Source organism: Phoenix dactylifera, chromosome 11 (genome assembly GCF_051530095.1).
Source record: "Phoenix dactylifera cultivar Ajwa chromosome 11, Ajwa_hap1_PhDact_Kaust_v1.1, whole genome shotgun sequence".
NCBI classification, from domain to species: domain Eukaryota; kingdom Viridiplantae; phylum Streptophyta; class Magnoliopsida; order Arecales; family Arecaceae; genus Phoenix; species Phoenix dactylifera.
Genome location: NC_143200.1, coordinates 16,389,313 through 16,413,105, shown reverse-complemented (window position 1 = coordinate 16,413,105; position 23,793 = coordinate 16,389,313). Strand labels below are relative to the sequence as shown.

Sequence of the window (23,793 nt, the reverse complement as noted above, 5' to 3'; positions counted from 1 at the left end):
TCTTCAATTGAGATATTTCATTAATGAATTTGGAATTAAGAAATTTAGATATTTTCTTGTTTTGAGAGGAGTATAGTCGATCAATAAGATTTGAGGTGCACATTTTAGTGGAATAATAGTCCATTGAACCTCTCTGCCTTGTTTTGTTACAACGAACCCTACGTTTCTTTTCTCTCTCCATACTACCTTTCCTACTTCTGTTTCTCTAATTCATTTTCCCCTCTCTCTTTTATTACTTTCTCACCTTGCATCTCACAAGGGCGCTTTCCCTTCTTCTGCTCTTCCTCTGTTTCTTCTGTTTGCTTAAATTCTCCCTCTCTCTCCCATCCCCATCATCTGCTCTACCTTCCTCTTTTTTGTCCCCATATCTCACCCAACTCTCTCTTTAGCATAGGGCTATTTTGTCCCTTTCTCTAACTTTGTTCCCATGCAAATTTAGTATTTCCATAACTCTAATGTTGATTTTTAAGCTTTAATATATATTAGTGACAAAATAGTTAATAAATTTTGAGCAACTATTAGTAAATACAGAAATATCACTAAATGATGATAAATAAAATTTGGAGGTAGTTTAATTATTTTATTCGTAAGATAATTTTATCTTTTATAGCTGCATTCAACTAAACAATGCTAATAAACTCACAGCATTTCTACTTGCAGCCTTTCAAATAGAATATAGCCAAGACAACTCAATTACACATAATTCTTGATACATACAAACTGATGCTTGTTGCATCTTTAAATGCATGGCTCTATGTAGGCCTTGTGATTTCCAAATCCTCTTGCAATCATTTATTTTTAGAGATCAAACTATCATATAGTTTAATTCAAATACTTCAGATCAAACTTATCATCTAGTTTAATAAAAAATACCACACTTTAAGGCATTATGATTGCTATTTACCTTTTCTAAGCATATAAATTATAGTTTTCTTGATAATCACTGGTGAAGAATAAACCCATTATCATAAACCTGATCTATTACAAAAATCAGGGATCAATAGATACGATCAATCATTAATTTGCTCCAAAAGACAAATGAATGGTACAAAATTAAATGAGTTGTTTGTCACCAAGTCTGAATCACATTACAAAACTAGAAAGGAGAATAAAAAAAAGCAGTTATGAAATATTTTCTATGAAAACCAGTTTAATTATATAGTGTCAAGATCTATTTTTATATATAAGCGATTTTTTAAACAATAAATGGGTAATGTGTCAAAATATCATGCAAAAGATGAACTTACCTCGCAAATGAGATGAACTTACCTTACAACTATATATAAAAAAAAAATGTTGCATGTGGTGGCCAATGCTTGTAAAAATTTGGAAATAGCTGCGAGTATTGTTTGGTTAAAATAAGCCATCTGTGAAAGCTCAGATGATCGTAACCCCATAAATCCGCGCGTTCCGCAGGACAACATATCCCGATTCCCGAGACCACTTGAAAGCTAAGTCCTGCGAGGTCTTAGAAGAGTAATAGAGACAAGAGGCGAAGCGCGATTGGGTCCTTCTCCGCTTCCGTTCTGAGAGACAGATCGAATTCCTTCGATATGGTACCATTCCGATCTTCTCCTACGATCCATTTGCTCTCCATTCTTATCAAATTCGTTCAACGAATCCTCGATTTCGTGTTGTCTTCGTGTTGATCCAATCTGCGTTTGATCGCAAGGATCCGTGGGGGATTTTGGACTTCTTTCACAGTTTCGTTAATCTTTGTTATTGGATGCTACTCGCGTTTGATAGCATGGATCCATGTGGGATTCCGATTTCTTTGTAAATCTATCGACCTTTTCTTTCTTCGCCTTATTTTTTGGGGGTTTCTGTTTTCCTTGCGCCATACGATCTTCGATTCGAGATAATGCTATCTTTCGATGAGTTTCGAAGTTAATTACTCGAATGCAAAAGTGATTTTAGGTCTTGCTTTTCTTGTAGATTCTTTTAAGTTTCTCTATGAATCAAAAACCGCGTTGTGGTTTTGGTGCTTGTTCTTTCTACGTCATAGTCTTGTTAGTTTTAGAAATCCTTTTCTGCGTGTTCTTTTCTTTTTCTTGTCCTTGTGTTTTTTTTTTCCAATTCTAATTGACAAGAAGCATGTATATTTTGTGAGTTGTATTTTTCTTCATAAACTTAGCAAGAATTTTTTTTGCAGTTATTTGTTTATTTGTGAATGTACGATGCGTCAAGGAGTCTTTGTTTTTCTTTTCTCCCAATTTTCTGTTCAACAGTATTACATAACTTTTTCACTTGGTACCTTCTTCAATTTCATCACTCTTAAGGTCCTAGTTTTGTTAAGCAATAGAAACCTTGTGACCTTCGTTCTCTTTCCCCCTCTTTTGGGGCTCTAAATGGATCTCTTCAAATTGCTTATATACCTATATACTTTGGTCTGTCTTTCTGTGATGTTACAAACTTTGTGAAACCACTTCCTAAGTTCTCTATTAGTTTAATCATCCTATGGTGCTAATAGGTCAACTCTATTAAGCTTATCATTGTTAGATGGTCATGCTTCCTAGCCGTTTCTTGTTGATTGCAAGGAATGCACTGCTATTCTAATTTCTTTTCTTTTTTTGACTTTTCTGTTTACAACTTCTCCTGTTTCAGGTTTATCTACAGCCAGACCCATTTCTCAATGAGCTTACAAGTATGTATGAGCGGAACCAAGAGAAGGGTTCTGTGTGGGTCACCCTCAAGCACTGTAAGTTTCTTTCTTTCTTTCTTTCTTTCTTCTCCTTCTGTTCATATATATAATCTTGGTAATGAATGTTATCTCCTATTTTGGACCTTATTAGTTTTTTGCTTGTTTGGTTTATTAGCATCTATGAAAAGCAAGGCAAAGCGTAAGAAAATGGAGACTGAAGGAGAAGCAATTGAATACAGATGCCTTGTTCGTGCTACTGATGGCAAAAAGACCATCGCCACTTCGGTAGGTCGCAGCTAATCATTTTTCTTTTCAACTTTTCACCTCATTTTTTTTTACTTGTTCAATACAATTTATAATGCTAGATGTGAGATGCCTGTGCTTTAATATTAGTTTCTTTTGTTTGTATGCTTCTATATGGTCATGCTATTGTACAAAATAACTTATGTTGGCTCTCTATGATCACACCATTTTTTTATGTTGTTTTATTTTTCATACTTGACAATAACTTACACCTTTTCTTTTCTATGGATTGGTTTTGTGAAAAATTAATATTCCTCCTGAGAGAATATGATTATGTCATGTCAGGAATTTGGATAATTTTTTAGAGCTTGTATAGTGCTAATTATTGTTTAGCCCTCTGAAGAGTACCAATAGTGGGCTTCATAAGCTTGTCTGTAAATTTGTGCTAGTTTGAATTTTATAATCACACAAATTGATGTCACTTAAATTAGGACAATCTCGTTGGGCAAATTAGCTTTTAACTGTTATGATGTATGTATAGTTGAATTATTGAAATCTTGCAAAATTTTGTTTTTGTATGCATGCATTGGGTTCTAAAAATGCACAAAATGCATTGTCATGCATCGTACAATTGAATGTTACATGTAGATGACATTACAAAGCCCTATGTTTTTCCTATCGATTTTACAGTTTTTTATTACTTCTTTTAGGGAGAGATTTTAAAGGACTACTTATAATACACTGCTAAATGCTGCTATCACTTTCTTCTAAGGAAAATGATTAGATATAGATGTACGAAAAATATTTTGTTAACAAGGGTAACTTAAATTTGAATCGAGGGCCTCAAAATTGCAAATGGCCTTCTAAGCCAGTTAAAAAACCGGCCTGGATCAGACACAAACATATGCTTGTATGTATTAGGATAGAATTAACTTCGAAATTGCAGATGGCCTTGCAATCTTTAAGATACTAGCTCGGATCACAGACAAATATATTCTTATGTATACAAGGATGCAACCAAGGTCTGCTGAATTGGCCCGTACCGGTCAGCTCAGTACGTACTGTACCGGTACCGACCCCCACCGGTACGGTACAACCACATAAAACGGTTCAGGGCTGGAATCGAGCAGGGAAGAAGAAAGAAGAGGAAGAAGAAGAGGAAGAGGAGGAAGAAGAAGAGGAAGAGGAGGAGGAAGAAGAGGACGGTTTGACGTACCTCGGGCCGACCCCCTCCTGAGCATCCAGACGCGCGCGCCCCTCCCAACGGTTCCTTGCTTGCGGGAGAAGGGGGAAGAGAGGAGAAGGAGGAGAGAGGGGAAGAAAGAAGAGGAGGAGAGGGTTCGGGAAGGAGGAGGAAGAAGAGAAGAAAAAAAAGAAAAAAAAATATTTTGCACGCCCGCGAGCAGGGAATCGCTCGTCCCGAGCGCGATTCCATGTGCAGGAATCTCGATCCTGCGTGGTTCCCTGCGCTCGCATGGTTTTCCCACGCCCGCGTGCTGGGACTCGCACAAGGCAGCGAGCCCACGCGGCACCGCGCGTGAGCGCGAACCCACGCGGGGCCGCGTGGGGCAATTAATGCCATAGAGTGGCTAAAACATGGACGCGCGCGCGTCGACTTTTTTTTTTTTGTTCTGGTTCGGCACCGGTTTCAACCGGTACCGGAGCCCACCGGTACACCGGTTTAGTCGGCTCGGTGGATACTGGATACAACTAAACTTTTATACACATACATGCATGCATTTATTGTTTAGTTGTCTCATTCTTCATGTACTTTCTTGTCTTTTGTATTCTAAGGAATGATTATGGATCTTATTTAATTTTTTTTTAACTAGGGTATGATTTTCCTTGGGTAAGGATTTTATATGATTTAAAGAGAGGATGCAGAAAACTCTTTCATGTGTATGTTCTTCTCTCTTATCTAGTTGTATTGCTCTACTTGCTCTTGTTTCATTTGAATCTTTTTCATGGTTCGCCCTAGCTTGAACCGGGCCATTTGGGATGTACCGCAACGTACCGGTTTGGTACTGGTACCTGGTATAGATGGCATACCGACACTTGATATACTGAAAAATTTCATACCACACCGTACGGACATATCAGTGTAATATCAGTGCTGTAAAAGTATAAATAAATTGCATCAACAACCACCCTCATCACCTTTTCTAGATTTTGACAGTAATTATTTGTCTCAAATCAATGATCTTTAGGAAGTGCGTGGTTGGATGTCATTTTGAGATTGATTTAATTGGACTTGGAGGAAGAGTTTTGGAAGGATTTCCAAGCTACAGTTTAAATCAAGATATGAGCTGTGATTTATGGAGGGAAGTCTTGTATAAAGTTTAATTTAAACCTGATGTAAATACGATCGTGTATGCAAGGAGTAGGAGTCCATGCATTACATACCTTGACCAAAATTAGATGCCCTCCAAGTATGTTTGATTCCAAACATCAATAGGATAATATGAACATACAAATCAGATCCGTAGACAATTGTAATCAAAATATCAGATCTTTCTCTGCCCACAAGTTAGATTTATATCCTTTCCTAGTCCTTGTCTGCAACATGAAGAGATCTTTGTAATATTTCTATTTTAGAATTGTCATAGCTTTTCATTTCCCAAATTATTTGCTAAAAGTTAAATCATTCTTAACTTTGATTATGAGGTAACCTTCATTAGCTATAATGGATAACCCATATTAGTAATAGCCAGTCAAACCTTCAATTGCATGTAAACCATAGTATCAATGTGGCGCAGGGTGCATGATTCAAAATGCACTGCTGCTACATTCTGCCATTCCATAATAATGGATTGGATAAGCTCATGTATGAGACAAAATGTTTGCATACCTTATTAGGAAGGCTATCTTAGTTGTGGTCCTTCAAGATTTAAATTAAATTATCATAGCCACCAGCAAAATAGTTTCTAGGAAGCATGTTCTAAGGCTTATATGTGCAACGGAAATAAAATGAACGAGCAAGATAAACCTAAAAACACAAACTGATATGAACAACAAAACCATATCACAAGATTATACATTATACAAGTATGAATCTTAAATTAGCCTAGAAAAACCCAAGCATGAAAAATTTGTAAGAAAGTAAAAAAAAAAAAAGAAGCATATCAATAGATCGGATTATGAGAACAACAAAATCATGAGAACAATGCATAGCTCCCATACATTGACAAAGCATGGACAAGAATGAACAGAGGTCATAACAATTGCATGTCACATAAATGATGTTAAAAGATCATAACAATTTCAGAGAGAACCTATGTTACCTGGATCCTTTAATTTAGCCGAAAGTATGTACACCTGACATTTAAACATGGACATTGGTATGACTCTTTAGACACAACTCTAAAAGAAGCAATTGTAGTTATTGAAATGATCTGACACTTAGATACACACCAGCACCCAACACGCAAACCTGTACAGATGAGAACAGAAAACTATATTGATATCATTTTCAGATTAAAGAGATCAACATGTATGGATCATTACCATAAAAAATAATATAGTTTTTTACAGAAAAATCATATATTAACAGATCAATCAGAAAAATTTGGGATTCCTAAACAATGTTTGTCTTTGAATGAGATCATAAGGTCATGCTCATAGATCATAGCACAAGATCACCGCTGAGAGATTGAATGATCATATTCAGAGATCATTTGGTCAATTTTTCCCATAAAGAAGGTTGACATGGATTAGATCTATGGCTGCTGAAGAACCACAAAGAGAGAGGGGCGGGTTTGGATTTGTGCTAGGCTTAGGGTGTTGAATTAGCACTTGGGGGTAGGGTCTGGCCTGCTGCTTGGAATACCCTGCAAATATGACCACAAGAGTAATGAAAGAGGGAGAAAGAGATAGTGAAAGAAGGAGAGAGGGGGCTGCTTAGGGTTTCATTGGTTATGAGCTAAGCCTTATAATCAGCACCTGAAACCAGGGGAGATGTCGTTTAGTTTCCTAGGATCTCACTGAACACCCACTTTACTTGCTGGAGTTGCTGAAGGGGGGAGAAAGGGAGAGGCAGATGGGCAGATGGTAAAGGAACACCTTAAGATTGTTGGAGAAAAGGAGCAAACTTAGGTAGTTAAGGGGGGGAACATTGAAAAAAGGAGCATGGTCATTGAAGAATCGAAAATGAGGTCTTCTGTCCCAAATTCTGAACAAGCATGTGATAATTTTAATAAGTTTAATTGGCGTTCTCATATCTCTTGGACAAGAATGTCAACAATGTGGCACATTGACTAGTTATCTCCATATGGGTACAAGATTCTGCAAATCCCAACTCCATCAAACATCCTTCATCCTTTCTGTTTTAAATGGACTTCTATATCAACAGCCATGCATCCATCCTATGCTAGTCCAAAGTGGAATGATTATGTACTTTCTGAGTGGGAGTGGAGGGTGCACTTTTTTAGATGTAGAAAGCCTGGAAGATGTGTTGTCGCATGCTGCTACTTCCTTTTTATTCTTCTGTTCTTCCCTCCTTATTTTTCTCATATTATCTTTTGTTCACGTTTGAGGGAATGAAGGGGCACCTTGAGACTGAAAAAAGTGATCAAATGTTGCAAGTGGAGTTAGATTGCTGGAATGGAGCATTCTCACTGGAGGATTGAACAAAGGTGATTGTCAAATATGTTCTATAAGAAGTTGGGGGATGGGGTTGTTTGGGACCTTAAGCCTGTGGTGATGCAACATACTGGGGGATGCATGGTGCAACCGAACTTCCTTCCAACTTGTTGTGCCCATGACTTGATGCACATCTGATTTTGGTGCAAGTCTAGATGCTGCAACAAAGTGTCATGCTACATCTCTACTTGCTTGCATGTTTGTGACTTACGAGCAGCCAACCACTACAAATAGACTGTCCTTAAGTCACTTATGGCAAGTAAGCTTGTAGGCGGATCTTTTATAGGCATCAAGCAACCTTAGTTAATGTTATTATCACTTCCTATAGATTTTAGGAGAGAAATCAAAAAGTTGCAAAGGAGTTTCAAATAAAATTTTGGATTTGTTTTTTTTTTGTGTTTTTTGAATCATATGTTATCTGTATGCTATTTAAACCAAAACTCCAACGTAACTCCCTGACCTTCTTAGTACAAAAATTTTAAAACTAACTACTCACCAAATAAAAACAGATTTGCTTAAAACTTGTGTTTTGAAATATTAAAACCTTTGATTTATTTTATAACAATAGAACAAAATATATTACTTAGACCACAAACATTTTAATTGATCAACTTATGTGGTATGCTGGCTATAGTTATACAACTCTACTCTGTACCCCTTCACAATTACTATAGGAATCAGCTTATGAGTATAGACTACATCATCGATTGTGACTATTGGTGCTTTTTTTTTGTTATGCAACTATGGGTTATTTTTCTTTAATCTAAGGACACTAAGTTTTCATCCAGTGGAAACTACTATAATATATTGGAAGACATTTTTGTGTTAATTTACTTATATATGAGACTATTCTCAGGCGGTATAGCTAGTATGTACAAGTTATCAAGGTGATAGTTTTTTTTTCTCTAAGTGAGAAATTCCGAAGGCATTTTTTTTAATGAAAAGTTGTACTTGCAAAACAAAGGAAAAAGGTGATATCAGAGGTTTACTTCTCAGTATCGGGCCCTATCTTAATTTACTTCTAGGACAGTTCAAGAATTGGGATGGGATGGTATGGTCAAGATGGACTGAAAAAATCATTAATAATAAGAATAAAAGGAAAAGATAAAAAAAATTTCTGATTTATCTTGAGTGGCTCGATGCATCCTAATTGTTGGGATGCAACCAGAATGGTTAAGACAATTAGGAGAACTGGTGTCCTAAACTCGTGCTAGGTACCATTTTCTTCCTCAACATATGGTACCCATGGGATACACCAGTACCATTTAGGACATGAATTCTTGAATATCATGTTTATATATGGAATGCATGGAAGGATGATTGAACGCTAATAATCTATTCAGAGCTCTTTTTATGTGTGACCTTTTCCAGGACAAATATTAGGTACTTAACAATTGTGCAACTTCTTGGTGGATAGGGAATTAACTTTGAAGAGGAAAACATGGTGGGTCTTTTGGAGGGGCCTCTATTTGGTGGTAGTGTTATCTTATGAAAGTTTGTATTTTTACCTTTCACATGTTCCAAGAAGCATAATAGATTATTAAATATAGGAATTTAAGATACTATATGTTCTATCTTTTTTAGAGATCCGTCCATGTTGGCAGAAAGGCTTAATATACCTCTATGTATTCATACTAAGAAAATCTTAATGTGCAATTAATACCTGTCCAAGCTCGAGGAAAAAAGTTGAAACCTAACAAACCCTCCAACTTCGCACAAAACCCATCAACTCTAAACAGTTTAGAGCTTAGACCGAACCACACCTAAGACATCTAGAGAAACCATCTTAAACCACCATCACAGAGAATACTAGACTTAAAGCCACAACCAAGCTACAAAAGAAGATAGAACACTATTTATAACTTGACAAAAAGGACTACTTGCTAATTTACAGCACTTGATTATGTTGATCCAGATAAGATCACTGATAAAACTGTTTCCTGTTATTTTTGGAGTTATGAAGGTCTGTTTTTTTGCCTATCCTAGTAAACTTGCCTAGAAATTGTCACACAAGTAATAGTCTACACCATGTGTTACAAATTAAGCTGTGGTTCTGTTTGACATGGAGTTACATGGGGTCTACAAGTTGTGTGTTCTGAATAAGTGGTCGATTGAACATGGTATAAATGGACAACCATTTGATATGTATTTAATTTTTCATGCCACTGAATAGCTACATGTTATTTAGGAGTTATTCTGTGGTTATTAAAGATTCATTCTTCCCTTATCATTTACATTTTGAGTTGGTAAGCATTTTTTGTATTGATGTTCCTGGTAGTTATTGAGCAACTTTGTGTTAGGGATATACTCTAATTAATATATACTTGTTTTACATAGCTAGTATGTATACTACATGATGTATCAGCTTGTAATCATATTTGTGCCTATTGTAAAGGTAACAGATAAACAATTTGTAATAATTCTATGAAACTAATACATGGTACTACCACAATGTTTATATTTTTATTTTTCCAGTGTTTCTTCGGAGGGTTATAACCATGCTTCCTTCAAACGATTCCACACCAAGCTTGGTGGTTACTTGACCTGTTTATGGGTTGTTGGTTGTGGATTCTTGATACAATATGACATTTCTTGACACCAAAAACAGTGTCTTACTTACATCAGCTAAAGTTTCAAACTGGGCATGATCTTTTGGGGTGTTCCAATGTGTGACTAATTTGAGTGCTAAAATAATTACCCTAAATGTGCATTGCCACTTGGGGTGAAGTGCTATATCTCTTTGTTTGTTTTCATTTATGTGATGCCATGGGCAAAAATTTTCTAAAGTAAAGGATCAATTAATAGTTAAACCATTTTTATGATCAATTTATTCTGGTAATTTTATACGTTTACATTTGTATATACTTTTGTTGTGATAAATTGGATTTGGGTAAAAGGGCTTTTGAGGATACGAGTTTAAAATTCAATAGAATAAAGATAGAGTATATAGAATGCAATGTTAGTAAATATAGAAATGATGAGCCCTTAATCAAGATTCAGGGTCAAGAGATACCGAAATGATCAGTTTTTACTTTTGGGATCTATTATACAAAATTGTGAAGAGATAGATAAAGATAAGTAATAGAACTTAGGTTGGTTGGGTGAAGTTAAGAGGTTCTTCTAGGGTGTTATGTGATTGATGTATACCTTGGCGACTTAAAGGAAGATTTTATAGAACTGCAACAGTGCTTGCAATGTTGCATGGTTCAAAAGGTTGGACAATAAGGAGGGTTCAATAGAACAAGTTGAATGTAGCAGAAATGAGAATGTTGAGATGGATGTGTGGTAAAACTAAGATGCATCAAGTAAGAAAGAAATTATACTAGATGAGTCATAGGAATTGTATAAATTAAGGACAAGGTGATGGAAATCATTTGAGAGCATATGGACATGCAATGGAGATTTGAGGGAGCTCTAATAAGAAGGGGCAAGTTTTTGTTGAAGAATGTAGGAAGAGGAGGTCAAGGCCTAGATGCGATGGATGAAGTATATGAGAAAGGATATGAAAAAGCTTGAATTAATATCAGGGGCAGCCCTAACTACTAATTTTGCGATAAGGGTTCATAAAATTGACCCTATATAATTGGACAAAGCTTGTGAATAAGGATTCATCAGAGGGAGCTCTAATAAGAGGGGGAAGTTTTCACTGAAGAATATAGGAAGGGGAGGTCAAGGCCTAGATACCATGGATTAAGTATACGAGAAAGGATATGAAAAACTTGAAGTAACATCCGAGGCAGCCCTAAATACTAATCTTGCAGATAGGCATTCATAAAACTGATCCTATAATTGGGACAAAACTTGATGGTTATGGTTATGGCTATATAACTTTATTGTATCAAAGTGGCCCATTGTTAGGCTATTTATAGATTGGAATGCTGGACTTTTCAGGACCTTTGACACTTTGGCAATTGGTATAGGTGCCAATTGTTTTGAACAGGTTGACCAAAATATGCTGAGGCTGGTACAAAAATATGGAAAAAGTAGCACTGCAAATACAATGATGACGTGGAAAATTAGTATTGAAAAGAGATTGCATGAGCTTAAAGTGCAGGTTTCCAATGCTCCAGCTGGCTTATTTTGTTTAGTGGTAGGTCCTCTCTTGCCTAAAGTTGCCTTGAGCACAATTTGAGCACCAATTTAGATTTTAGGGCGTGGCTTCTGGTTGAGAAATTGACTTAACCTTGTCAAGTTCTGATAGATCATATGCAAGCTCTTTCAGTAGATAAGGCTTGTTGGTCAAGGAGCAGAAGAGAGCAGTTTTCTATCAATCCTTCGAGTCAAAACTTCTAACTTTTCATTTCATGTGGATACAGATGGAGACCTGAAAAGTGACCTAACTCAAGTTTCAAGAAACGAAGAAATTTAGGAAATTATTAAAATGTAACATACAATATACATATGCTTACATATATTACGTGGATATATAATTGTAGCCAAGTTAATGTAGTTTTCGAGTATAAAGTGCACTAATTGCACAAAAAATATTGTCATCCGAGTTTGCAATCTGTGTTTTCAATTAATGTTGTATCTGTTGAAATGCATATGTTATTATATATAAAATATAAGCTTAATAGCCATCTTTAAAGACTTGGAACTGTGGCTAGTCACAATGGGTGCCTGTCTTATTATAATTGTTATATTTTATAGTTACTATCCCGATATAAATGGATGGAATCTAGGTGCATACATCTGAAACCGAATCAAAGTTGTATACTAAACTGAAACAGGACCCCCACTGTTTTCTTTGTTTCGTTTTGGTAGGCCAATCAACTAAAACATGTTTTGTCACAGCCAGGATTTTCTCTAATGGAGTCTACTCTTCTGTTTGAAAAGATGGATACAGATTATGGAAATTGATTTTGAAATTTCCTGCTCTAACCTGCAAGATACCATATGCTTTTGTCCAGGAAAAAACAAATTTACTGGTTCACTTTGGTCGGTGTGGAAAAATGCTGCTCATATGATTGAGCGTGGGATCTGGTTAAAACTGTTGATTAGACTCTCTAACAGAGAGTTGGAAAAGTACATTTAGTTACCTTCGTAGAAACCTAGCGGAAGCATCACTTTCACATGCCTCAGAACCGGAGATGTTGAAGAGATGCACTATCACCATATATGCATCTGCTAAAGTTGTGGGTCACAGTTTCTCAGCCTTGAGTTGTTTCACGAGCTTCTGTGAAGCTCAATGAACCTTCTGCTACAATGATGGATATTTGGTGAAAGCTTTGCTCGTGCAATGAACAGTGTATGAGCATGGGTTGTCTGGTTGCTTTTGCAAGGCATATCAGGAATTTTGAGATGTCAGCAAGGTTGAGAAATATAGGAGACAGAAAAATTGAAACAAAGTGAATGACGATAGTTTGGTAGTTCTTACTGGTTAGATTGTGGAAATGTATTAGTTGTAGTTAAAAGAAAAAAAATCCCATCTAAGTTTTTTTTTTCTTGAAAATTTCTCAATTTTATTGCTTGCCGATTGTTTTTTACAGCTTAATTGTCATTTTGTGTAGTCTGTCTTCATCATGCTGACGTTCTGGCAATTGCATCATCGGGTGCATAATATCTTTAATTGCAGTCTGGTTTTGTAATCAGGGTGATATATTATAGTGAGCTTGGAGGATAATTTCATTCGCCACATATTTTAGGACATAACTTTGTTAACCTCCTTAACTTTGGGTTAGAGGGAGCAGGTTCAGAATTTCCGCTTCCACCCCAACAACAACCCAACCCAAAATTCTTTCATGGTTTATTTGACGTTGCTTTATAAATTTTTCTGCCAAAACTATCTTTTAATTTTAGTTTTAAATGTTTCACTTGTGAACATTTGGATACGCTTATTATTAGTAGTTTTCTTTTTCGTTACTGAAAAATTAGAATGCACAGGGGAAAATATATCTTAGAAAATTATGCAAGTAATGCTTGTTCACTTATGTTATCTTAAAATATTATTCAAGTAATGCTTGTTCACTTATGTTTCCTCGTCATTGGAATACATGATCTAGCTCTCTGCAAAGGATCACCAGAAATTCCAAGCTTCTTATGCAACAGTCCTTAAAGCTCACATGAATGCATTGAAGAAGAGGGAAAGAAAGGACAAGAAAAGGACTGCTGAGGTTGAACAGAAGCCAGCGTCATCAAAGAATCCCGGGTCGTCGAAGAAGCCACTGCCTACGAAGCCCCCACTTTGAGGTACATTTCATATTCTTATGTTAGTTTTGATTGACAGCAGATCTTACCTGCTTGAAATCCTCATGTTTCACTGGATGAGAATCTGAGAAATGCCCATTCATTTGATTTTTCTTGGTTGCTGTTTTGCATGGGCATAAGGTAAACTGTGAATATTGGATAGAGGTGAGATTTAGACCTTCATTTGTGAGGAATTTGCATGTTCCCTTGTTCAATTATAGTTCGACTAAAATCCGAAATGCCGACAGGATTTTCAGCAAATAGCTTCCAATACCTTTCTCTTCATCCCCAGTTTCTAGGTGGATACAATTTGTAATACTGCTCTTGGTTGACTACAATGTTATTACTGTTTGGTTTCTTGCACATGAATCCTCGGTTGAGTGGATGCCGCCAATCTCTGCAATTTGGTCTTTGGACTGAAGCTAATTCCAACGCTGGAAGTTAATATTAGCAGGACTCACTTGGCAAGTTGGGTGCTGCCTTCTGTGCTGTGGTGATGGAATTTGAATGAGGCTATGCTCTAGTTGTCTGACCTGATCAGAGCTCGATATTTTCCATTATATAGCTGCTAGTGCATCAACGAAAAAGGGTGTTTTTAGTTTTTATAAATGCTTGATGAATGATAAAACAAGCCGCAAATTAAATTTGTGTCATATTCAAATAGGCAGTGCGATCTTTCCAAATCTAAAGCTTAAGATAAAGGACCAGAAGTCAGACCTGGGAGCATAAAATGTGTTCCATAGCCAACCTTTACGATGCATGCGTATCTAAATCTTATTTAAAACCAGCATTCTGCCAGGCACCCTTTTATGGTTCCATTATATCAAGCAGTCCCAAATTTGGGTGCCCTAGTTAAAGAGTCGTTTTAGCGTTCATCTTGCCCCTACGCGATTTGTCGTGGATGTAATCAACCTAGAAGATAAGACCTATGGGTTAGGTATACATACCAAAAATAATCCAATCACCAATCTGGGCAGAGTATAAATCCTGCATACTTCAAACTAATACCATGCAAAACCAAACGACATCCTCCGTTTGAACCCAACGTCTATCACGACGAAAGAAAAAGATCCGGCCGAGAGTTGCCCGGGGTCGTTTGGTATAAAAACAGATGATGATGAGATTGGGCTCGTTCTTTGGAGAAAACAAGACCACTTAAATTTTATCTTACTTAATTCACCAGGATCATGATTTACCGTCTCGATATTGTATTCCGTATTGGTGCCATACTAGCATAGTATGATACAATACAGTACGAAATTTTTTTGATATATCGAGTGTTGGTATACTACCTATATTGAGTATCAATATTCCTTCAGATCGGTATGGTATATCATTATCAAGACCTTAAAATTAAGATTAGGTTGTGCGGTTTAGGCAGTGAAATAGAAACAAAAAGGTTCCTACTGGGGCAGGATGTAATGCATGGCAGACTTTTGGATTCATGTCCAGCAGGTACATCTGATGGCAGGTCCATGATCATTCTAAGCACGATAACTCAAAGCACGAATTTTCCACCTATATTTCTTGTCTCCCCTCCGATTACGTGAACTCTACGATGAAAAGGATCAAATGCTTATTTCTCTTTATTAAATGATCACGTGCACTGTACATGACAAATACTAGTATATTCGCCACATACTTTGAGGGAGATTCTGCGGTGGTGATCGACTGGATCTAGGAGGCGGACAGGTATGGTGATGGTCACCTTCTTATACGGGAGACTCGTAGGATGGCTTAGCTGATGACAGGCTTTCAGGCAAATCACGTGTTCAGGGAGGTGAACAGGGCGCTGACTGGGTCGCCTCTTTCGTGATCCGGCATTCTAGGGATTTTTTGTGGACGTCTGCTTCAGATGCTCCTTTTGCTTTGTTGTCTTTCTTTTCCCGTCATGTGGCTGGTTGTACTCATGTTAGACTTATACGAATGAGTAGTCGTTTTTACCACACAAAAAAAGAAAAAGAAAAAGAAAAGAAGCTCTCAGCATCTTTCTTAACCTAGGCCAGCTTCAACAACATCTTTCTTTCCTAGGCATTTTAATAATAAAATTTTTGCAGGCCCCGGAAAACAGAAAAATCTGTGGTCCGCCGGCCCTTTGGTGGAAATCCCGGCCATAAATTTTTTCAACCACATGTATCATGTCTAAAACTCGTTTTGTATGATAAAAAACCAAAACGTTCAGGAACTCGCAGCGGCAGCCTAACCTTTAGCTGATAAAGTTTTCTGTGCCGGTTGGCTTGTTCATATTAAAAGTTGATTTATTTATTATGGTTTGAATAAATAAAACATTTTTTCTTCTGTTGTGGTTCTGGCGTTTCTTTTTTTTTATTTTAATAATTGAATCTTGAAATATTAGATGAAAAATTCTGTAGCCAAAAGCTGCGATCGATCCGCTAAACGATGTTCTTCACAGGGAAAGCTTTGTATTAGAGTAAATACTTTAAACCATATCTAGTCCCCGCATTAAAGAGTAAGTCGAAGCAACCTAAGCAAAGGTTCATGCAAAATCCAAGCAACTTTAACTCCGGCACCGTGTATTAAGCCGTTCCCATGCACGTGGCGGAGCACGGTGGTTGCAAGGCATGATGACAAATAAACCGTGTGAACTCATGAGGTGATCCTTCTATCCACCAACTACCGAATGCAAGAAGAAAAAGAATCACACAGTGCTTTCTCTGATCAATGGCCTGTTCGCTTATATTCTGATATTTCCAATTAAAAACATCAAGTGTTCAAAGAAAATACAAAAAGAAAATAAACATTACTCTCCTTCTCCCTCCCTCCCTCCCTCCCTCTAAAAAAAAAAAGAAAATAAAAATATCCATATCTATATGGAAAAATCCTGGTAATAAGGAATCACCTATGAAGTATGAATTGAATTCTCAACAGAAAAAATGTATAAACTTGTATGTATCAATCACGTATCCTTTTACATGGTTGTGTATATGCCGATATGTATATGTTCACATATATGATTGCTGTGAATACAATTGCCTTATTCGCTGGTCCGGGCTATCTAATGGCCAGGGCCTTTGGGGCTAGGTCCGGACGGCAGCATCTCCATCCACGTCGCCATGGCTGCTTGCGCCTTCTCGAGCATGCTCTGGTATGGCAAGTAGCCATCTGCCCCGTCGAAGCAGTCCGGTGCCGGCCTCGCCGCTTCGGCCCCTGGCACGCTCGTCACCGCAACCATCACAACGAAAACGACGAACAAGAGAGCGCAGCTCCTTCGGAAATACATCGCTCCGTTCAGCTTATTTTGGAAGTCGGAAAGAAGAGAAGCAATTAATAGAGGTTTCAGGAGGAGAGATGAAGGTCGCGAGAGGTTGTTCGCAAACACTATGAACTTCCTTTTGAGAACTTCAGGTAGGAATGCTTCTTGTGGATTTGGCTGCATGGATGAGTATTTATAAGGGGTGGTGGGTGGGTTTTTTTTTACTTGGTCTTCGGTGAGGCCTCGTTCAATGCTTTGTATGGGAAGAGGCATTCAGGTTTTCGTGTTGACCAGGGTTTTTGAAACGGTCAGACATTAGGAAAACGAGGGGGTGACCCGGCGCTTGGAGTCACGGGAGCCTACGTGTACTTGATGCCCATATGACAAAGATACCCCTGGTCTTATATAGCGGAGTGAAGGGAAAGAAAGAGGGGAGAGGGCTTGAGAGAATGTGGGTTTTTTGGACATTTTGTTTAACTTTGAATTGACCGTGGCCACTGGTGTTTGAATTGTAGGAGAGAGGGAGCCCAAGTTTAGAATGTTTAGTTGAGAGTGCCACCTGAAAATATTACTTGATGACTACTTTCACAAAGAAAAGAGATTGCATCATGACTAAATCGACCTCTGAGGTCAAGGCATTTGATTTGAAATATTGAAAGGATGGACTTTGGGTGCTTTCCCGGCAGCAACCTTGGAGAGTATATAGACTTGAAGAAGTTTGCAAAGCTTGACAAGTTCTTGGACAATCTTTGGCTACAAAAAGCAATACTTGATACGCTTGCTTTCTAACAAGAACTAAATGTGTGCTTTCTCACTGACATGCATATTATTATTATAATACCTTCTATGTGGCCTTGATGTGTCGATGAGCGGATTTGGACTTCAATGTATAGGGTGTGAGAAGCCTTGATTGTTACTCATGGTCCCAATCAGAAGATTTTCAATAGCATGATGGCACGAATATGTTACCTTCCACAATAAACTACTGTGAAAAGTATGTGTTGACGCAAACTAGATCAAATTTAGAATACGATTTGGTCTAATTTAAAAAATGTAACACACTTTCTTACTAGGGTGTATAAAGTTCGATGACGAATGTCTTTTCAGCTTTCTCATTCAAAATATTGCATGTAAGATTCACATCAACTACCTTATGTGTCAAGAGGTGGAAGCCTCTTGAATTTTGAATAAGAAGTATTGACGCAAACTGGATCAAATTCACAATCTGATCTGGACTAATTTGAAAAATGCAACACGTACTTTATTACAAGGTTGTATAAAGTTCAATACTGCATGACTTTTCGGCTTTCTATTTCAAAGTATTGCATGTAATATTCGCATCAACCACCCATATATCAAGAGGTGGAAGCTGAACATCCTATCACTCGATGTAATGAAGTTTGAATAATGAAATTAAAAAAAATTACAACCATGGAAAAATCTCTTTCCTCCCTAATTGAATACAGACCAAAGATTGTTTCAACACTACCGTAGACGCATATCTACATAAAATGATAAAGCAGTAGTGCAAAGTAAAGTATAATACTCGCTAGATGGCATAGTCAGTATTTTGCTATTTACAAATGGATAAAGAGGTTGTTTTGAATTATAGAAAGGTACGTGTCATAAAGCTTGAGGAATGAGCAAACCTTAGGTGACATTTTGCGTACGTATGGTAAGTGTCACGTTCTCGACTCAAAATCGTAAGCCGGGGGTCGCACCAACTGCTGCACACCTGTAGAAAACTCTTTCTACAAGCATGCAAGGCATCTTAACAAAATATCTCAAATATATAACAAAAATCATTCAATCATTAAAATGCAACCTTATTTCATTAACTAACTTAAATTATAAAATCCACAATTCTAAATATGCCTTCCTCCCCATCGTGCGCCCTCACGTGAGGCGCACGTGAGGCTGGAAACTTGGGGCTGGGCTAGTCAAGTGGACCGGGCCAGTTCCAGTGTCTTACAGGAACACATGTAGTCTCCACTTTGGTCTGCAGCCATGGCTAAGTCTATCTTTGTGATTTATTTTGACCAGCCAACCTAGGAGGCAGCTGCCACCGCTCTTGTACGACCCACACGGTATGTTTAGTTCTCATTCCAACCCATATGCTTGGGAATAAAGTGTTAATTTTCCTGTTCATGTGCTCGGGAATGAGACTTTTGGGATTGCTTATTGCTTGTTTTCTCCAAGATTAGTCAAAGGCCATGACATAAAAAAATCCACAGACGGGGAGAGGAAGAATTCAGACGAGGACTCGGTTCTCTGGCTACGAATGGCCGAAGAGTTAATAGCTGAGTCTTTACGTAATAACCCGCAAAAAGTTGCCCCTTGTAATCCATCGTAGGCCCGTTCAAGTACAGACGTACAGTGAACTAAAAAAAGAAGAAAAAAAAAGAAAGACTATGAGAGCTTCGTACAAAGGCAGCCTACGTATACGAAATCCAAACCGGTAGCTGATTCCTTTCTGGGCCTTGGACAAGAGAATTCCCCCTATTATTTGACTTTCTAAAAAATCCCAATAAGTCCCGGACCAAGCCCCTTTTGATAGGAAAATTTCAGAAAAAAAAGCAAAATCCTAAGAGCTTGTTTGGGTAATCCAGCAGAGTTGAACTGAAATTTACATCAGATTCGTGGATTGGGTTGTTGATTTTAACATGGCTCTATCAACCAAACGTGCTCAGCCCAAATCTTGTGAGAAGAGAAAAAAATCCCCATGAAGGCGTGATTGGGCTAAAAATTCTATAAAATTTCGTGAATAGCGCTGGTACAACCAACAAGATTACAGAATTATAGGTTGGACTAAATTTATATTCATAAATATCCAAAAATATCTTTGAAGCGGGCTAGCTTGAATCCCATAGAGAGATCTCGAATACCAAGCTGGTATTTTACTCCTCCTGTGTACATTGACAACTATGATTCATCAGTAGGCTTTTCTTTTTCCAACATAAAATGTAGGTTGGTAAATAAGGTACCGACTTAACATAAAATCGTTTGCCCACTTCACAAAATAGCTTAGCTAAAAGTTATTTAAAGTCCTTAAAACGTTATCATGTTTTGCATGATGCACCAAGAAAAATTATTTACACATGACCTGTTGGGAATATACTGTCCCAGAAAATTTTAAATCTATAATACTCTACTTCAACAAATAATAGGCAGAAATAGGCTTATAGAAAATAAATAGAGAAGGTGAAAAATTGGAACCCGAGATGCTGAGGCGTGGTATGTTGGTCACTTTCCTTGAAGTAGATTTCGCCGCCTTACAGTGCACTAGGCTTGGATGGCGTTCTACTCCTGAGATACAACAGCCTCTCGCACTGTTCCTTCTGCCTCAATGATTTGCACGGATCAAAGAAGCTTTCGAACCCAGAATCAGTATGCAGCAAGCCCGTTGATTGAAAGAAAAACAGCAAACAGGAAGAATAGAAGTTCTCCGTTTTCAATTTTCTATATATCCTGTCTAATCCGAAGAGGTCTATTTATAGACTTCTTCGGGACAGACGCGACCCAAAAACGATCCAACGGTCGAAACCGGTAAGAAAGTTTGAAAAAAAAACACTGGGAGTATTGCCAGCGGATGCGAGGTCGGTTGCGAAGAGGTGCTAACGAGGAAGCGACGTGGCTCCTCGTGCTATGGGTGCGAGGCACGGCCCACGCACCTCTTGGCTCATCGTACCCGTTGTCCGACCTCGGCTCGGACAAGCTCGGCTGCAGAGAACCTCGGCTCGGACAAGCACATGCACAGCTCGGCTGCAGAGAACCTCGGCTCGGACAAGCACATGCCCAGCTCGGCTGCAGAAAACCTCGGCTCGGACAAGCACAGGCACAGGGAACCTCAGCTCGGACAAGCACAGGCCCAACGAGCACAAGAGAACCGAGCTCAGCTCGGACAAGGAGGGAACATCCCAACGAGCACAAGAAAACCAAGCTTTACGTAATAGAAATAAAAAGGAGGGAATGGGAATCGAACCTGTTATCTCATCCCCACCCAAACAACACACCAACCACCAAGTCAAACTCCCTTATTAACATATATGTATAATATATATATTTTAAGTATGAAAACTTTTAATCATTATTTAATAAAAATCTAACATTCCCCCACCTGATTAAAATGTTTTCAAAACTTTATAAAATAAAAAATAGTCAAACTGGGCTTGTTTATGTCACGACTTCAATAAAGGTAGCTTGCGGCTTTGAACCTTTACCTAGTGAAAGTATATTTTCATCTGAAAGGTATAGTGGTAGCTAAAAAGCTTTGAACCAAATCCTTTGGTTCAGATTTCTATATACTTTACCCATGACAAATGCAAATACTGGGTTCATTATAGGTGGTGCTTTTTCTGGCCTTATGCACCAATATCTCAGTTTCATGAGTGCTCTAGGGGTTAAACCCTTATCCCCATAGACTGCGGCCACACAGTCACACTCACATAGGTGAGTCCTCTAAGGGTGCTCGCAGCACAGCACCTTGCCATAGTCTCGGACTCATTCAGAGTTTTAAACTCTTCCGTATACCTCTGCTGTATTTAGCACTCACATCACAGGGAGAGACCAAATGACATAAAGTCATTTTATTATAGTGCTAACTAATCATTAAACAACTTGTTTTTCCCGTTGAACCTTTCGTCTTGGGATCTCCAGTCAGAAAAGGTTGGGTTGCCATTGTCAATGATTCCTTATGGGTTTCAGTCCCATCCCCTTTGATGTTTCTATGACTTTGCTTCTAGCCAGTCCTTTAGTTAAAGGATCTGCTAGGTTATCTTTAGATCCAACAAATTCCAAAGTTATGATACCATTTTTAATTAGGTATCTAATAGTCTTATGTCTCACACTAATGTGTCTTCTGTTTCTCTTGTTATACTCAGTATTTCTACAAGTATTAATTGCAGCTTCATTATCACATAACAAAGAGATAGCAGGTATAGGCTTTTCCATAATAGGTATTTCAGACATAAGATTCTTAAACCATTCTGCTTCTTGACTTGCAGAATCTAAGGCTACAATCTCAGCCTCCATAGTGGATCTTGTGATCACAGTTTGTTTAGATGATCTCCAAGCAACAGCTGCACCACCCAACATAAATATGTATCCACTAGTTCCTTTTCGATTCACTGAATCAGTGATCCAACTAGCATCACTGTATCCTTCAAGTACAGTGGGAAATCTTGAGTAATGTAAACCATAATATATTGTACCTCTCAAGTATCTAAGTACTCTATCCAGTGCTTCCCAGTGACTAAGACTAGGGCAACTATTAAACCTACTGAGCTTTCCTATAGCATAAGAAATGTCAGGTCTACTTGTATTTGCAACATACATCAGTGTCCCAATAATTTGAGCATATTTCTCTTGGGCCACTGGATCACCTTTATTGCACTTCAAGTTCAAACCATGCTCATAAGGTGTACTCACTGGTTTACAGTTGTACTTATCAAATTTCTTCAATATTTTCTCAATATATTGTGATTGATCAAAAATTATACCATCAGGTATTCTGGTAATCCTGTTACCAAGAATTACCTCTGCCTGACCTAAATCTTTCATATCAAAATTATTAGACAAGAAAGTTTTGATATCAGTCACCATATTCATATCAGTACCAAAAATTAAAATATCATCAACATATAAACACAAGATAATACATGAATCATTTTCTAACTTTGAATATAAGCACTTATCTGATTCATTTGCTTTAAAGCCATAAGAAACAATTATTTTATCAAATTTCCTATGCCATTGCTTAGGAGCTTGTTTTAAACCATAGAGGGATTTGACTAACCTACAAACTTTTCTTTCCTGTCCTTGAGCCACATATCCCTCTGGCTGATCCATATAGATCTCTTCCTCTAAATCACCATGAAGGAAGGCAGTCTTGACATCCATTTGATGAATTATCAAATTATGGATTGAAGCCAGTGCAATTAAAGTACGAATTGTGGTTATCCTAGTCACAGGAGAATATGTATCAAAGTAGTCAATACCCTCTTTCTGAGAAAAGCCCTTAGCAACTAATCTTGCTTTATATTTTTCAATAGAACCATCAGGTCTTAATTTCTTCTTAAATATCCATTTACAACCTATAGCCTTACTACCAGGTGGTAAGTCAGTTAAAAACCATGTTTTATTAGTCATAAGTGAATTCATTTCACTATTAATAGCTTCCTTCCAAAACATAGAATCTAATGAGTTCATAGCATCTTTATAAGTTTTAGGATCATCTTCAACCATAAAAGTATAGAAATCAGATCCAAAATCTTTCTTTTTCCTAATTCTTTTCCCTTTACCAAGTTCATTAATATCATTAAGTTCATTTTCATTTTCATTATTAGGAATAATTAGAGAATTAGATGGCGAACTACAAGATGCATCATTAGATCTATTTATTACATGCTTTTCTATTTTATCCTTAAATAGAAAAATGTCTTCAAAGAAAGAAGCATCTTTAGATTCAATTATAGTATTCTTTTCTATGCCATTAATATCAGAACTAATGACTAAGAACCTATAAGTAACACTATTAAGAGAATAACCAAGAAACACAGCATCAAAAGTATTAGGTCCTAATTTTCTTTTCTTGATTAAAGGAATATTAACCTTAGCCAAACAACCCCAAACTTTTACAAAGTTTAGGTTAGGTTTTCTTCCTTTCCAAAGTTCATAAGGAGATTCATTAGAACCTTTAAATGGAACCCTATTAAGCAGGAAACATGCAGTAAGCATTGCTTCCCCCCACCAAACCTCAGGTAAACTTGAGTTGGCAAGCAAAGATCTTACCATATCTTGCAGAGTCCTATTTTTCCTTTCAGCCACTCCATTAGACTGAGGTGAATAGGGAGATGTAACTTCATGTAGAATT

The 23,793-nt window shown here is 37.5% G+C and overlaps 1 protein-coding gene across 2 annotated transcripts; it reads left to right on the top strand.

Annotated features, from left to right (window-relative positions):
- The first annotated feature begins 1,417 nt into the window (after positions 1-1,417).
- On the top strand, positions 1,418-14,071 carry LOC103707758 (Signal recognition particle, SRP9/SRP14 subunit). 2 transcript variants are annotated; one of them, XM_039128233.2, is made up of 4 exons: positions 1,418-1,556; positions 2,605-2,698; positions 2,817-2,926; positions 13,525-14,071. In XM_039128233.2, exons 1-4 carry the CDS (start codon positions 1,554-1,556, stop codon positions 13,708-13,710), a joined length of 393 nt encoding a protein of 130 aa, XP_038984161.1. In that variant the 5' UTR covers positions 1,418-1,553; the 3' UTR covers positions 13,711-14,071. The 2 variants fall into 2 exon arrangements, with proteins under 2 accessions (XP_038984161.1, XP_088563050.1); XM_088706924.1 differs by lacking the exon at positions 1,418-1,556 and having other exon boundaries at positions 13,525-13,711; positions 13,850-14,071.
- The last annotated feature ends 9,722 nt before the right edge of the window (positions 14,072-23,793 follow it).